Source organism: Phocoena phocoena, chromosome 4 (genome assembly GCF_963924675.1).
Source record: "Phocoena phocoena chromosome 4, mPhoPho1.1, whole genome shotgun sequence".
Taxonomy (NCBI): domain Eukaryota; kingdom Metazoa; phylum Chordata; class Mammalia; order Artiodactyla; family Phocoenidae; genus Phocoena; species Phocoena phocoena.
The window spans coordinates 12,414,855-12,432,232 of record NC_089222.1 but is presented as its reverse complement, the minus strand read 5'-3'; the positions used below and the strand labels follow the sequence as shown (position 1 = coordinate 12,432,232).

General features: G+C 46.8%; 1 protein-coding gene across 1 annotated transcript; it reads left to right on the top strand.

Annotated features, from left to right (window-relative positions):
- The first annotated feature begins 69 nt into the window (after nt 1–69).
- On the top strand, nt 70–11,344 carry EAF1 (ELL associated factor 1). Its single transcript, XM_065876410.1, has 6 exons — nt 70–431; nt 2,287–2,381; nt 4,196–4,332; nt 6,196–6,386; nt 8,028–8,261; nt 11,078–11,344. Exons 1-6 carry the CDS (start codon nt 329–331, stop codon nt 11,122–11,124), a joined length of 807 nt encoding a protein of 268 aa, XP_065732482.1. The 5' UTR covers nt 70–328; the 3' UTR covers nt 11,125–11,344.
- The last annotated feature ends 6,034 nt before the right edge of the window (nt 11,345–17,378 follow it).

Sequence of the window (17,378 nt, the reverse complement as noted above, 5' to 3'; positions counted from 1 at the left end):
TCGTGTGGACAAACCGCCCCTCAAGGCCTCGAATCGGGTTTCTCAGGCGGAGTCCTTCTACCCTGACACCGCCCCCACCATTTCCGCTCCGGGCCCAGAAGTCCCTCCTCGGCGCCGGAAGTTCCGGAGCCCCGCTTCCTCAGAGTCGCCCACCTTCCGGACGCGGGGCTCAGGATTTGCTTCCGGCCGCGGGTGGGTTCCGGCTCGGTTCCCCGCGCGACCCGGAGCGCTGTCCCGGGAGCGCGGCTCCCCCGGACGCTGGTACCGGCAGCTCGGGCCGCGGGCGCGCCAGCAGGGCTCCGGTGCGGGCGCGAGGCCCGGGGGGGCCATGAACGGGACGGCCAACCCGCTGCTGGACCGCGAGGAGCATTGTCTGCGGCTCGGGGAGAGCTTCGAGAAGCGGCCGCGGACCTCCTTCCACACCATCCGCTGTGAGTCCGCGCCCCCACGGTCGCCCCTGGCCGCCCTTAGCCCCTCCGGTGTCCAGGGAGCCCTGCCAGCGTCAGCTCCCTTCCTCTCAGCCCGGATCCGCCGGAACCTCGGGTTTTTCCCAGCTCACTCCCAAACCAGAACTTTACTACCTTCCCACTATTCCTCTGCCTCGTGGTACCGAACTCCTATTCCGAAGACCATTGGCCCCTTTTCCTGCCGCGTCCAGCCTTCCCGCGCACTGACGCTCCTCCTCTTATTCCTGAGAGGCTGCGACACCACATCAGGCTCCAGCTCTTCTCTGTAGCCGCCTTTCCGCCATGACCCCACTGGGGGTCGCCACGCTTCAAGGAAACGCTTGTTGTTTCCTCGGGATCCGCGTCCACTCCCTACTATTCCATTCTCTTCTTCCCTGTTTTCCTCACTGTTCTTCCCTCGTCCGATTTGGTTCTGCCCTCCCTGACGCAGTGCTTCATCCCCTTTGCAGCCCCAGAATCCACCTCCTCTCTGTGCCTCATCAGTCTCCCTCCTCAATGTCTCCATGCTAGCTTTTCGTGTGATTTTGATGTCTTTTGAGGTCACCTAGACTACCCCAACTTTTCCTCGGGACCAAGTCCCTTGTGGGTGAAGAATAAAATTAGGATTTGAGAGCCAGGAATAAGTTAGCGCTTGATCTGTGTTTGGAAGCAGGAGCGAGCAGGCCTAAGGAATGTGGAGATAGTCATTATGCTGGACCTCCTTTTTCTCCATGATTACAGACCCTATTGAGAGAGGGCCCTTCCACTCTGTGTCCTGGGTGAAGAATTGGCTGACTGAGCATCCCGCTGTGATTCACAGGCTCCTGGTTTCCCTTCCTGGTAGCCCCAGTGCTGGTTAAGACTTGTTTTTGTCAGAGGAGCTCCTCCTACACGTGACTCAACACCTTGGAAGAGGGTGTGTTAGATAATGCAGTTCTATCTTCCTGTGGTCACTTGCGGGGCCATTACTCTGCTTCCTACTGACAACAGGTCAGCCCTTTCAGAGGAAGGGTATTGGGAATATGATAAGAGCGTCATTTACTGAGCAGGTTACTGATTTGATGTTTTAGCAGAGTGAAGGGCAATGTGGAATGTAAATAAGACACTTCACAGAAGCACCTGGCCTGTGGTTTGAGGCAGGTTTGTGTTAAAAGGGAGTAAGGTGGCTGTTCATGCTGTGCTTTAACTGCAATTCAGAAACATGGGCAGGATTAACCTTTGGAAATACAGTTCAACCTTCTGCTCCAAACATCTACAGGAGTAATCCTTGTTAAAGCTATGGAACTGGAGTGTGGCAGATCCTAACTTTGCCAGTTCCTATCAAAATGAAATCAGCTTATATTGTGCTATGGCTTTTCATATTTCATATTGGGTTTTACAGTCACAGGATTTTAAAAATATGCTCTGTTCCTTTTGATCGTTATAATAACCCTAGTAAAACACCTCATTGTGGATAATAAAACATTAATTTTTCATCTGTCACTTGGCAGAAGGGGATAGCTTTGCTTAATAAAATGTTGTGTAAATTCTAGCCTTTTTTCTTCAAAATAATCCACTGGGAATGAGAAGAAAAGTATGTGGAGGTATAGATGAGACAAGATTGTCCCAGAGCTGGTAATTATTGAAGCTGGGCGATGGTACACACAGCTCATGGTATTATTCTGTCTGCTGTTGTATATGAGAAGCTGTCCACAATGAAATAGCTTTCTGAAAAATTCTAAGTGGTGTGTATTTTCCATTTATTTGAGTTATAAAAAGTTTCAGTTCTTACATGGGAATGGCCTGCAAACCCTTAGCAAAAGTAACCTGGTGGATAAATGCTTTTTTCCTTTCCCTTTAGATGACTTTAAGCCGGCATCTATAGACACTTCCTGTGAAGGAGAGCTTCAGGTCGGCAAAGGAGATGAAGTCACAATTACGCTGCCGCATATCCCTGTAGGTTTTATCCCACTGTTGTTTTTTTTAATGTGGAATCACAGTGAACCCTCATATTCTCTGTTATTGCAATTTGATTTTTCTCCTATTTAAATATTTCTAGATTTCTGAAGTGCCAGTATAAGGGAAAAAGGAATTTGGGGGGTAGGGCAGGGTAGAATTCATGCTTCCCAGGTACTTGAGTAAACATAATTCTTTGTCATTTTCCCCAAGCTCCCTTTTCCCCCATTTGTCCCAAAGTAGACAAGGTTCCTGTGTGGACACCTGGCCCCTCCCTTAGACACACGTAGCTTCCCCCCAGCAGCTACAGAGAGAAAGGCCCAGGTGCCCTGCGGATGTAAAGCAGCAGCTTGGGAGTGCAGAGGGCAGGAGCTGGGTCGACACGGGTCGTGAGTCCGGCAAGGGGTGATGTGCAGGCTGGTGGTTTCAGCCAGAAACCAGAGGTGCAGAGCCTTCAGCCCATTTAGGGCTGAGGAACCCAGTTAAAAGCTGAATAGAGAAGCCTTGCCCGAGGCGGTGCTCTGATCCCAAAGCCCAAAGGATCAGAAAAATACTCTTAATGACCATGGGTCAGTGCATGTCCCAGCCCTGTCCTGGAACATCAGTTCTCGGTAACCAGTGATAGAATGAAAAGGCTCTGGACAGGGAGACCTGGGAAGTTTTGTGCTGGGGAAAACTTATTGTCTGCTAGTTCAAACTGCTATCTCATTACTTGTTGCCTTTGGCAAGTTCCATCATCTCCCTTTGGACCTTAGTTTCCCAAATGTAAAATGAATAGGTTACATCAGTGGTCCCTAAGGTCTCTTCCAACTCTTAATTTTTACTGTATGAATAAGGAGTCAAGCAGCCAAGCAGTTTCTGATTCCATACAGAGGATTAAACGCTATATTTGGCAAATATTAATGACCACCTACTGGGTGCTGGCTCACTACTAGGTACTGAGAATACAGGCTTGAACAAAACAAGCACGTTTCTTGCCCTTAGGGAGTTTAAATAAATATAAGAAAGCGTAGCACTTATTTTGGAAAATCTGGGAAGGCTTCCCTGAGGAAGTGACCTTTGAGCAGATTTGAATGTTGAATAATTAAAAGGGAAGGAGAGGGTGGGATGTTGCAGGCAGAAGCCCTGTTAAATCCCTGCAAGAAAGAGCTTGGGTCTGAGAGAAGGCCAGCTCCTTCTGCTCTGGAGCCTGCAGAGCCTGCGGCGAGTGGAGCCGGGCATGGTGGAAGGGCCAGGTGGCTCGTTTAAAGATTTTCTTCTTTGGCCTTAGAGTGATGGGTAGTGATTCAAGGGCTTAAGCGGGTGAATGGAATGATGTACTTACTGTGAACCAGCCAGAATAACAAGCTGCCATTGGAGAATGCTCTGTGGTTACTTGGCATGGGGGGAAGCCTGGACTCTCCTATTACAAGGAAGTACGGAGGTCACTCACTAGCTTTACTACTCATAGTGAGAGCTCTTCTCAGTGTCAGACACATAATGCGTAATTTATGTTTCTCAGTTCACATTTTACCATTATTTGTAACATTTCCCAAATCCCTGGAAAAATGTACAGTAATTTAAAATTTTTATATTTATTTCTTGATTACTTAGAGCCAGTTGCACAGTCATAGATTCTTGCCGTATTGTTATTTCCTCTTTATTTTTGCTTGGGAAGCCAGCAGGAGTTAAAATACAAATCGGTTCATTCTGTTCCTTTTTGAGTAACTCTGATAAAAGATGTGATGAGGTAAAGCCACCTGTAAATTCAGTTTTGATATGCATAACTGGTGTGTTTGGTTTGATTGTCTGAATTGTACTTTTGTGGCGTGTAGGGATCCACACCACCGATGACTGTGTTCAAGGGGAACAAGCGGCCTTACCAGAAGGACTGTGTGCTTATTATCAATCATGACACTGGAGAATATGTGCTGGAAAAGCTCAGCAGCAGCATCCAGGTCAAGAAAACAAGGTATGTGAAGAAGCAGATACAGATCAATGTGCCGTTTCTATAGATTTACATTATCTATTCAGTTATTTTATAAGGATGTGAGAACCTGGGTGCTTCGTGTTGTTGGCAGTCTCAGCAGCTCCACCTCTCTCTTCTCAGATAAGTCAATAAAATATTTTTTCCTCAAAGGCAATAAAGAGAGATAATGCTTTTAAGACCTGAAACATAGAAAACATTGCGGAAAGGAGTGTACTGTATGATTAAATCAGTTTTATTAATTTCATGATGGTTGATATAGTACCACCAAAGGGATAAGGTTTAAGTTTACAGACTTAAAGTTATGAAAGAATAATTTAATAATATATATTCTTGGGCTTCCCTGGTGGCGCAGTGGTTGAGAGTCCGCCTGCCGATGCAGGGGACACGGGTTCGTGCCCTGGTCCGGGAAGATCCCACGTGCCGCAGAGCGGCTGGGCTCGTGAGCCATGGCCGCTGAGCCTGCGCGTCCGGAGCCTGTGCTCTGCAATGAGAGGCCCGCATACAGCAAAAAAATAAATAAATAAAAATTTAAAAAATAATAATATATATTCTTTATTAGAGTGAAAACATTAAATTTTTACAAGGTACATTTGAGGTCATTATTACACCAAAGTAAAGCTTTGTCTATTTTTTTTTAACAATGAGCTCTCTTTAATCTTTAATTCAACAGACATTACACGTGTCATGTGAAGCCAATTAGATTTTATTTTAAAGTCAAGTTTCATTCTGTAAATAGAAGTAACCCAGTGGTTCTATTTATATCGTGATACAATAATTATTGTCATAGAGTAATTAAATTTTAAAGAGAGTGTTTAATGTTTTTCTGTTTATGCTTCCTCAAGCCATTTTTCTTTACTCATTCCACAAAAAGTAAAAGTACCTACCATTTATTGAGGGTACTTTATTTATTTATTACCACGTGCCAGGCACTGTGCTAGATGTTTTACGTGCATTATCTAATCTTTACAAATAACTTTTGAAAAAGTAGTGTTGTTACCCTTTCTCACACACACACACACACACACACACACACACACACACACACACACACGACGAGACTGAGGATCAGTGAGATTGTGACTCACAGTGTGTTTGTGTTGATTACCTCCACCAACCAGGTGCTGCTCTTAGGCCTCTGAGAGCTGATGATTGTGGGAGTTTGACTTGCTACTCAGTGTCATCTGGGAACTAGCAGTATTTTATCACTTAGGTGTTTGTTAGAAGTGCAGGATTTCAGGACATACTAAGTCAGAATCTGCACTTTTAACAAGATCCCCAGGTGATCTGTGTGGACACCAAAGTTTGAAAAATGCTGAGCTAGTCCATTTACAAAAGAAATTGTTAATAGGTAGCATTTCCTTGGTCTGAGGTGGAGTGCTCTGCCTACCTGCCAGCAAGAGCTGGACTGTGATAAAATGAGCAAGCAGTAAATAGGTAATGGAAAAAATTGCTAACAGGCCAGTATTTCAAGAGCTAGTTTAATAACTCACGTGTATTTGTAACTTTATACTGCACACAAGGTGAATAGTTACATTTTCCGTTATTAAAATGGGTTCTCGTAATTGCACTATATCCCACCTCTGTGTCTTACCTGCTGCTTGATATAAAATGTGAGCTCCGTGAGGGCAGCGAGTCTGTTTTATTCGTCTCTGTGTCTCTGGTGCACGGTGCAGAACTGAAATGCAGTAGAATGAGTAGTTTGTGTGATAAAATTAACCAATACCAGTATTTTGAAGCTGTAAAGAGCCTGGGCTTCTGCAGAGACTTCCAGGTGCTTGGTAAACGAGGCAAACCTGAGAACCACTGTTCTTGCCCCTCCAGTTTAAAGTCCATATCTCATTTCAGAGCTGAGGGGAGCAGTAGAATCCAAGCCCGAATGGAACAGCAGCCTGCGCGTCCCCCACAGCCACCACAGCCACCACCGCCTCCGCCACCTGTGCCATTCAGAGCTCCAACAAAGCCTCTGGTTGGACCCAAAACCTCTCCTTTGAAGGATAACCCCTCACCTGAACCTCAGCTGGATGATATCAAAAGAGGTAGTGAGCATTTTCTGGAGCCATGGTTGCAACTTGGAGGAGGGTATTGATGTTTTTGTGGAGATCACGAGACCACGTACACGGCAGCGTGGGCATTCTCCACCATCGTAACAGTTTCTGCAGGGCCCGCCGTTCCACAGGTGATGGTGGGCGGGGTGGGGCGGGCCATGGAGGCAAGGTTTACCACTTGGCTCGTTTGACAAGGGAGAGTCCGGGACAGTGACCTGAGCTGTGGCTGTCTTTGCAGCTTTCTGCTTAGAGGCCTGAGGCTTAAACAAGCCTGCCTGCCATCTAAAGGTCCATACAGCACACCTTTTAAGGCTTTGAAAGAAGAGAATTACAAGGTACTGGGGGTAAAAACCAAGTGTGCCAATGTTAGTATAGTGTCTAGGTTAAGTTCCACGACCACTGCTTTGTATTAACAAAAGTGCATAAATATGATAGCGCCTGGGACACTGGGGACGCTGGCCTAGAAGGACTTGGAGGTCTGGTCAGACTCTCCAAGGTAAAACCAAGACAGAGGCACTCACCTTGGCTGTCTCCCCCACACAGTGGATGGTTTTAGTCCAGACACTTAGAAAGTTATGAAAGTAAGTGTTATATTTCATATTTGTGAAGTTCTGTGAAACAAAGTTAAACCCATAACAGTAGTAAACAGGAAAAGATAAAAAGTTGCCCTTGGGAAGTTTGCCTTTTCCACCCTGTGGAAATACTGTCTTTTCACAAACGAGATCACTCTCTGTGTGGTACACAGTTCTTAAGCCTCTGGATTTTTTTTTTTTCTCATGGATATTGGAATGCTGTCTATGGAAGTTTTCACTTTAGTCGAACAGGAATTGGACCATGACAGGTTGTTGTTGCCAGTTATGCTTAAAGAAACCATAGTCATTTAAGGCCTCATGGTAGGTTTGGACAGGAAAATCTGGCATCTTCCTTGATGTGGCCTATGGTGAATCGTTAATGTACTCACTCACATTAAAATAGTCAGGTAGAACATGTGTTTCCTTCCCTGCTTTACATTTATTAACATTGCGGTACCTGAAGGCATGCTGTAAGTCAAATGTGTAAAGCACAGAGGAGGGGTGTCGTCCCGCCATCTTTCTTCAGCCACCACGGCTCCTCCTGCAAGCCTTGTTTACCTGTGGAACGTGAACGCTGGAAAGGCCCCCAGAGGCTGTCTGCTGTGGCCCTTCCTTTTTCCGGAGCATCTTGGAAAATTCATTGCCTTCCACCTGGGTCTCCCTGCTGGTTAGAGGTGGATCCAGAGCAAGAGCTCAGACCTTCCAGTTCCTGGTCAGGTATTTTTGAGCCCACGAGCAGAATGTTGCTCTTCTCTTATTTGGTGTTTAATCCCATAATTCATAACTCTTTTTTTTTAAAGTAGATAAAGGCAAAATAGACTTAATTCATTTCTCAGAAGAATCATTATCCTGGAGCAGTCTGCTTTTTGGTTATTTTGGGTGAATTAAATGTTTCCATTGTCTCTCTGGAGATGTGTTAGATGTTTTTGTTTGTTGGTTTTGCTTTGAAGACTCAAGAAGCAGTAGTTCATTTTCAGTTATTCCTCGTTGCTCTTGGTTTTGCCAGCTTACTGTTTACAGAGGCTGGATGCACTGACCCCCGTCCCGTCATTTATTCCAGAGCTGAGGGCCGAGGTGGACATCATCGAACAGATGAGCAGCAGCAGTGCAAGCAGCTCCTCAGACTCGGAGAGCTCGTCAGGAAGCGATGACGACAGCTCCAGCAGTGGAGGCGAGGACAGCGGCCCCGTGTCCCCTCCGCAGCCGTCACACCAGCAGCCCTACAACAGCAGGCCGGCCGTCGCCAACGGAACCGGCCGGCTGCAAGGAAGCAACCAGCTCATGTGCACCCTCAGTAAGTGCACGCTCCCGCTTCTGGGCCGAGGCAGGGGCTTAGGGGTCGGAGAGGGAATGTCAGGTCAGAGCTGGAACTTCTTTTCATCTTACACCAGAGTCTATAAACCTGACGGTACTTAAGGCATAAGAAAGGGTCCTGACAAAGGCAATTTGAAGCAGAAAAGAGTAAGTTACCGAACAGTAAAAAAAGAAAAAGCACAAAACTAGAAATCTGTTCCATCTCTTTTCTTTTCCTTATTGGCACAAATTAGGTTTTGTGAATTCTGGAAAGTGTTGAAACGTGAGCTGCAGGGCTCTGTACTTTTGCATATACCAGGCTTTAGGGGTGCCGCCTGCCCCCACCCAGTCCCCCACCTCCAGGTTTTATACAGTCCTGAGAGCCCAGTGCCATCAGAGTGCGGTATCCCACAGCCCACAGAGTTGGGAAACTGTGCCCTTAGAAGGTGTTTGGCGACCAGCTAGCCTTCGCAGGAGGGAAGGGAGGGACATTATAGCATCTGGTGGCTTTGAGCGCAGTTGGTGGTAAAGCAAAGTGGGGGAGAACAAAAACAAATGTCTTTGTCTTGGAGGTGGGGAGAGTGCAGGTTCTCTGCGCCCTCCTCTCTCCCGACTCCCTGGAGTTGGATGTTCTCTTCCGGTCTTACTTCTGTGAGGAGGCTGGAAGGTCAGGAGGCAGTGGCAGGGAAGCTAGCCTAGGTAACCCTGCTCCTGTGGGCCGGGCAGAGGTCACTCTCAGCTCCGCACTGTAGACGTCATGTAAACCCCTGAGGTGAGGCCCGGCCCCAGCCTTGTAGGGCGGTAAAGAGCATCCCTGGCCTCTACCCACTTAGGTGTCGGAGCACCTCCTGCTTTCCTCCAGTGTGTCAACCCAGAATGTCTCCCGGCATTGCCAAGTGCCCCTGTGGCGTTGGAATCAGTGCCAGTGGAGAACCACTGTGCTGGGCCTTGCTCTACTATCTGAGTGAGTTCAACACTTTTGTGACGTCAGTTAAGGCTGTTATCTGCTATCCTGTTAACACAGGCCCAGCTTCTGGATAGCAGGGTATACTTGATGCTCTTCTCAGTTGGCTTGGGAGAGTAAGTTTCACACTGCGAGTTTGGAATTCACAGTGGAGAACGACCAGACAGCTACTTGGCTATAACTCAGCATCTTCATTTTGCCCAGTCAGTACTAAACTATTCCTTAGAATAAAAGAGCCAAAAATGGCTCAGTGCTTCTTACCTACCTACCAGCGCCTTAAACTTCTGTTAGCTCTTCATAGCTCCAAGTCCTCCTGGCCTGCAGCTCTTCCATGGCAAGACCTTAATCTTTGCATACCTCATATACAGTAAAAGTACTGGAGTTATTTAAACCAGGATCGTCAACTGGAACCAATTTATAAGCCCTAAAATCACAGTAAATAGTGCAAATTTGGTAAACCCTAATGTGAAAACATACAGAGTAATGATAATATTGTTTTTCTGAATGGTAATGTGTATTATATCTTCTCCCCCCCAAAAAAACAAATGGATCAGTTTGAACCTGGGTCAAATTGATTGCATAAGAAATTTCAGAACTGGGATTTCAGCTCCATTACACTGACCTGTTTATGTGCATGTCACCTTCTTTGTAAGTGATGGCGCTTAGCTCTGCTGATTGGAGGTTGTCAGCTGGTGTTGATCCCATCGCCTTCCCCATGTCTAGAGCAGCAGATGTCACCTTTTTTGGTCTCAGACTTCTTTATGTCGTAAAACTTTTGAGGACCCCAGAGAGCTTTTGTGTGTGTAGCTTATATCTATCAATATTTACCATATTAGAAATTAAAACTGAGAAATACTTAAAATAGTAATTCATCTAAAAGAACAACAGTAAACCATCACCTGTTAAGAAAAATAACATTTTTATGAAAAATAAATTTTCGAAATGAAAAAAATATTTAATATGAAGAGTAGCATTGCTTTAAAAGTTTGCCAATCTCTTTAACATCTGGCTTAGTACAAAGCTGGATTCTTACATCTGCTTCTGCATTCAATCTGTTGCCGTAAGTTGTTTAGGTTGAAGTATATGAAGAAAATGTGACATCACATAGATGTGTAGTTAGAAAAGAGAGGCCTTCAGGTCGAACCCTACTGAAAGAGTCTCAGGGACCCCAGGGTTCTCAGAACAAACTTTGAGGAGAGGTGGCCTAGAGATTAGTAATCCAGAAATACAGAAGTTCACTTTTCTTCTTTTCCAAGTGGTATCAACTGGGGTCCTGTTATTCTTATCGTATTAGATGGGAAAACTTACATTCTTCACTCCTAAAACCTAAATGTCACACACTGGACAAAACTTTGAGGCTTTATAGAGCTCATTAGTTCAAATTTGTGGTATTAGGTAATGTGAAGATTCTGGCCAGAGGGGTCAGGGGGGTACTGGATTAGTATATGAGTGGTATGCACAGTATAAATAGTATTCAGCTTCCTTAACAGGAAGCCCAACTTGGTATTATTTTCACTTTTATAAAGCAACTTAATATGAACAATTCTACTAGACAGTGAGTCATTTATAAATATTTTTTGTTATTTATTGACACACGTATGTCTAGCCTATCCCTCCCCTGTTTTATCCCAGACAGCAGTATTGCTGTGCTTTGCAGATACCAAAAATAGCAATTCCTTTAAAACGTTGACTGCACCAGTTCTGTCACTGAGCCAAATCGGTTTTCCTCCCTAATTAAATGGAACTGGCCTGGTTTTACTGTAGTGTGAGAGCCCAGGCAGTCAACCAAAGAACCGTGGGGAAGTCATTTTTAAATTGGGTACTTTGGGTTTGATTTTGTTTTCTCTTTATAGGAAATGACTTGCAGTTGAGTGAGTCTGGCAGTGACAGTGATGACTAGAGCCGGATCTTTTGAAATCAACTTTTTGTGCACAGATCTGCTGCGAGACTGGGCTGCTTTAGCGTGGAGTCCACACCGAGAGGAAAACGTGAGGATCAGTGACTGTAGGAGGAGTTGGAGGCTCTGGAGCGCTCAGATGTGCATGTCTTTAACATAGCGGTGATGGGTGATTTTCTCGTGTAATTTTTGAACAATGTCACGTTTCAAAGTTTTAAGTAGATCTGTAGCAGAGCTAACAGAATTATATCTCTTATTTGGTTAACACTGTTAACGAAAAACAGACAAATGTGCCCTGGTTTAGGTTACTCAAAGGCCATTTCTTCACCTAGCCAGTGATCCAGTTGTAAACCTCAGCAGCCACCAGCTTCGCCAAATGGTCTGCACCAGTGAAATGAAACACAGTCTTTGAGGGGTGGGCAGGGAGGGAAGCCTCAAACTGCAACATAGATGCATGTTTAAACCACTTTCAATTATTGACACAAAGTGGTGAGGAAGTTCTGTCTGACCCAGCCTGACAAGCCTGTGTAGAAACGGACTTCAGGAGGGAGTCCGAGAGGGTCAGCTGGGGGGACCTCGGAGCTCTGCTGGCTCAGCCCCTCGTCTGCGCAGTGCTGGTTTAGGGCTAGTGTCTTGCCCCCAGTCCGGGCTTTTCCCACCGTTCCCGCCCCTGAATCTCACTTACTAGAACCAGAGATTCTAGTTAAGTACACATGGGACTTAACAGTTGTGCATTGGAGCTTTTATTGGATTCCAAAAGGAAGAAGTGTTGGCTACTTCTAGCTCCAGTTTAGATCCAAACAGTCCCTAAGTACATGAGGCTAGGGGAGCAGATTAAACCAGCGGCCGCTGTGCTGATGCATGTGACTCGATTAAGTTGAAGCTTTTAGTTCCATGTGGATCCGTAATGAGTGTGTTTCTTTCAGTAGGTTTCACTGGGGGACTAGGAATGGTAGAGAGGTGAGGTGAAGAAGCCTCTTTGAGCAAATGAGCTGGCAGCCGGTTTCCAGACCAGAATCTGGATAGGAGTCGTGCCGTGTGAAACGAGCACGTGTTTTGATAAGGTTTTTCTGTTCATGCTTTTGTACCACTGTTTGTGCCTGACTCCCAGACTGATTTGTATTTATTATATGCAGCTAGAAGAAAGTCACAGGTTGCCTTCTGCAGTGTGCAGTTTCCAGATGAATCTGTTGTTGCAGGAAACTGGTGACTAGTAAATGGTCTGTATGCAGCAAATGTGTGATAAGTCGTCCCATAATTAGTATGGAGTAGCCCATTTCTGTAATTTGAATGACTGTGTCCTGAGAAATTTCTGTCTCCTTTGGTTCAGTGGTATAAAGAACATTAAGAGTGATTTTTCTTCCTCGAGGTGGCCTCTCCCTCCCCAGCTAGTGGAGGGAAGCAGTCTGGACCTAGAAAGAAATTAGATGATCCATGGTGGGGGCTTAGAGTTGAGCCTTGCAGAGTCACCTTTTAGACCCACACAGTGACCCCAGTGAGCTGCAGAAGGGGGCCTGGCAGCACGCTCACGCCACTCTGCCAGGTGCCACTCAGGGGTCCACGCCAGTGCCCTGTGCTGGGTTCTCAGCCTGTTATGAGACATCAGTGGATTTCATGGCATGTAGGAGCTTACTTATAATGAATTGATCATTACATTTTAATTCCTTGGTAATGAAAGCTCAGGGAAGCCAAAAGGTCATGGTTGGGAGACTTGAATTGCTATTGGATGTGAGAATTGTTTCACTGCTCTTAACTTGCTCGCTGGGGCAGGTTTCAGGAACTTGAACTATAAATATCTACTTAAGCCTCTCTCTTTCTTTTTTTTTTTTCCCTCCCAGAGTCTTGATATATGTAGACAAAACTGCGGTTTGGGGCCTGTCGGGTCAAGATGTTTGTTTCTATAGGAAGTGCTTGCAGGTGGCAGTGGGCTTGGTGAGTTAGGCTCGCTGAGCTCAGACCCTCTCCCCGTCATCCATCCTGCCCGGCCCTGCACAGTGGTAACATCTGCTAGCACAGCTCCCGTTTTGTTCTCTGCACAAAAGTCTTTGGCGGTTCCCTCCCCAAGCCCTCCAGCTTTACCCAGCAGAGTAAGGAATCCTATCTTTTTGGAAATGAAGAATCTGGCCTCGTAAACTACTTCTCACGAGTGCCCTCCTGCCAGCCAAACTGGACTTGTTCTTCCTGCCTCTGTGCCTTGTCACTCTCCCCTCCCCCAGCCCCACTCAGGGGTCTCTGTGGGTGCCCCCTTCATGGACTCCTCCTCTGTTGGTTTCACCAGCTGGAGTACTGTGTGCACACATGGACCTTCCTCTTGCTTGAGGTCTGGTTGGTGTGAACTCCTTCAAAGCAGGCACCGTCGTGGTCATCTCTGTTCCCTGGAGGGTGCCCAGGAACAGACCTGTAGATGCTCACAGCCTGGTGGGAAGGGAGCAGAGAACCAGCCAGTGGAGCACAGAGGGCAGACGTAGAGGAAACATTCCAGGTGTTTGGAGACAGCTGGAAGCTATCCATGCTGATTTTTGTGGTTTTGAAGTCTCTAACTGAGTTGTTAAAATTGCCTTTTCTTTGTTCTGTGTAACGTCTGCCACGCTGTGGTTCGAACGGCGAGGTGTGAAGACTTAAGTCCGAAGCACCTGAGGAGCCATGGCAAGCAAGCCACAGTAAAGATGTGATTTGGGGAAACTTAACAAGCTAGAGGTTTCTCATGATGCCACTCATTTCTGTAGCAGAGTCATATTTTTCTATGTGTGGAATTAATATGTATGTGCTTCAGTGGTGGGAAAACTTGAAAATTCCAAAATCCTTATTACTTCCCTATTTGAGAGGCTGGTTAAGTAGGGTGTGGTGCGGTGTGTGTGCGTGTGATGTATTTATTACATTATTTTGAGAGAGTAACCGTCTGTTATGTGGCTATACATTGGGTACAGCCAAATTGAATATTTCCATTTGGCGAGGAAGGTAGGATTCATGAAACTCAGGCCTTAACCAGTAGGCTGGATGACAAGACCAATTGAAGCGTTACGAAATGTCTTTTTGTTGCTCCTGTTATCTTTGTCTTGGGTTCATTGTCTCATTCTTTAATGATTATTAAAATTATGTGCCTGAAAGTTTATTTTGCTTGATTATGAGGTAGACATGCACATTTATATTTATGTAAAGTATTTGCTGTAAAGTGTTTTTGGTTTATTCTCGTAAAAGATCACTATATTTAAGTAAAAAATGAAGGTCAGCAATACACTTCATGTCTTGGTGGGTTTTATTTTCTTACTAGAAATCAATCTAGGAATCAGTGAAAAATGTAGGGTTCTTTTAAGAATCCTTTGTGCTTAAGCCTAATTACCTAAATTGATTCCCTTTTAATTTGGTGTTTATGATCATTAGGATGTATACTTCAGTTTTAAAAGGTGTGAAGTTCAAAACTAAAGGGTGGCTTTAGCAAGGCACATGGCACCTGAGGCCTTTTTACTGGGTCTGGAAAGGCAGGCTTTTAGCTTTGGGTCCGGGAACCATGCAGGGGTATCCCTAGACATGTATCCTAGTCATTTAGCTCGCTAGAGTCCTTCCACCTGGAATGCCACGCTGCACAGAAGGACACGTGTACACCTCTGACCCCCAGTCGACACTCACAGTCTGGAAATGGTCCTGCCTCCTGCTTGCCCTCCGCACCTTGGATACAGCGACGCCCACACCTATCCTGTGGTCTTGGCGCCCGGATAGCTGTAAATCCCTACGTGGGAAGTGACCATGTTCCTTTTAAATTCTCTGTGGCGTCTTTTACCTCTTGGGTGCTCAGTAGATTTGGATTGAAGACAATGACGCGTTCGGAGAACTAGGCCAGGGATCCTCTGCTGCTTATCCTGTACCCGCTCCCTTGTCTTCCGGTGGAAATGGGAGACTTGAGCCAGGACTCTCGGTGGGGAAGCAGTGGTGCATGTCCATCACCTAAGGGACTGTTGATCCTCAGGTAACTATTGCCACCACAGCAGTGTGTAACAAACCCTCCCAAAGCTTGACGCTTAACATAATAAGCGTTTATTCTGCAGTTTAGGCTGGACGTGGCTGGACAGTTCTGGTCTTGACTGGGCTCCTTCCTGTGCCTGGGATTTGACAGGTTTAGCTGGTCTAGGATGACCTCAGCCCTCACAGCTAGGGCAGCTCAGGTCGACTCCATGTCTCTCACCCTCAGCAGCCTGGCCTGGGCATGTTGTCACAGCAGAAGCTGAGGAGCTAGATGAGAGGAGACTACCCCTGTCACAATTGCTGGCATCTCATTGGCCAAAGCGAGTCACAGGGCCAAGTTCAGAATCAAGGGGCTGGTGGGCAGATACACTCCAGAAATCGATGTGAGGAGTGGCAAAGTTCTTTGGATCCCGGGAGGTGTGGGAATTGGGGCAGTTACTGCAATCCATCTGCTGCCTCCATGGACCCCATGTCTCCTCCTTGGTTGAGAACCCTGGGCTGCGTGATCACTAAGGCCCCTCAGGGCTCTGGCTTTTCTCCTGGCCAGAGGGATAAAAGTCCAGAAGAGGTAAGAAAGACAGCTTTGTGTTCGTGGTTCCTGCAGAGGGCGCCAAGCCCAAGCCAATGACTCCTCTAGGCGGGCACTTCACTCTGTACACTGCGTGTAGTTTGCTAACCTACCCTTTCCAACCCAAAGCACCACTCTAGTTACCTATCGCTAAAAGATAAACTGCCCCGAAACTTAGTGGCTTAAAACAACCACCATTTGATCTGATGGAATCTTGTGATTAAGAATTAGGATAGAGATTGGCTGGGCAATCCTGCTTCTTGTGGCTTCAACTGAGGTCACTCAGTTGGCAGATGGGCAGGCGTGGCGAGTCCAAGCTGGCCTCACTCACATGTCTGGCGCATGGTGGGTGGCTGGAAGCAGGCTCATTTGGGGCCATACATGGCCTCTGTAGCAAGGCCATCTCAGGGAGGCCATCTTACGCGCTGGCTGCCTCCCCCTAGGACAGGTGTTCTGAAAAGCTGCATGGCCTTTTATGACCTAGCCCAGAAGGCACAGGCATCACCACCGCAGTGTTCTATTGGTCAGAAGCTCACCTAGATTCAAGAGGAAGGGACATAGACCTCCCCCCGGCTTTAATGACGAGTATAAAAAAGCCACCCACCCGAAGTCCCCAACTGTCTTCCCTGTGTTTTTTGCCTAGTCTTCTGCAGTTGTTCTCAGATGAGACATCTCCCCAGGGCAGGCTCTTAGGTCCCTGGTCTAGCAGCATCAGCATCCCCTGGGACCTTGTTAGAAACCCAGATTTTCAGGCCCCACCCCAGACCTGCTGAGTCAGAATGACAAGCCCTTCGGGGTCATTCTGATGAACCCTAAAGCTTGAGAACCACTGCTCCAGGACACAACACCCTTGGTGAGTCTCAAGTGATGACCCATGACCACGATGACTGCCTTGAACTTCCCATCTAGGTAGGTGTTGGATGAGGGTGACTTGGGGTGGGGCACCCATGGAGTGTGGTTCTGTGTATGGGTTGGAACATCAAAGACAAAATTCATCGTTGCCTTTGAAGAAGTTACTGGAGGCAGAAGTTCACTGTGACGTGGGCCCCTTTACCTTCCTGTGAAGGGAGTGGGGCAGGGGGAAGAGAGGGCAGGGGAAATAGCTGCTTCCTTTCTTTGGTGAGGTTTCTCGGAGGCTTGTCTAAAAGTCCGCCGCCTGGGGCTGAAAGGAACTCAAATGAGCCACAAGAGAGAATGCCCCTCTGACACAGGCAGTGTGAGTCCTCTTCCTCTATTTCTTGGGCAGGCAGGTTGGGTGAGGGGGGATGGGGAATCCTTAACTCACCCCTCTTGTGTGGTTTGCACCCCTCCCAGAATGGTTAAGAATGAATATGCGGGTGGGGGACCAGCCCACACCCTGGACCCTCTGTGCCCATGGTGGTAACTGGGCTGCTCTAGTGTAATGATCTCCTTGGTGCATCGCCAGGGGCCTCGAGCTGTGTGTGAGCCCATTGCTACCACACAAATGGAAGATCTGCGTTTCGTTGAAAATTTAAATTGGTTCACTCCACTACAGAGGAGGGCTGGGGCAGACAACCCAAGTAAAGCAGTCACTGGGGTGTAAGCTGGCCCACTGATTATAATGAGGTTTGGAGAATCTTAAGCAGTTTGACCCATATGTGCCCTCCACACCCCTACCTATTAGGGTGATGGATGGACCCATGTGTCTGCCCCAAGACGCTCAGAAACTTTGTCCTACCATCTTCCCAGGCACTGGTTCCTATATCTC

Bases quoted from the DNA above. Each gene is read 5' to 3' on its own strand.
- EAF1 (XM_065876410.1), top strand. From the start codon at position 329: ATGAACGGGACGGCCAACCCGCTGCTGGACCGCGAGGAGCATTGTCTG. The intron at 2,382-4,195 runs GTAGGTTTTATC...TGTGGCGTGTAG, and splicing joins TTACGCTGCCGCATATCCCT to GGATCCACACCACCGATGAC. The intron at 4,333-6,195 runs GTATGTGAAGAA...ATCTCATTTCAG, and splicing joins ATCCAGGTCAAGAAAACAAG to AGCTGAGGGGAGCAGTAGAA.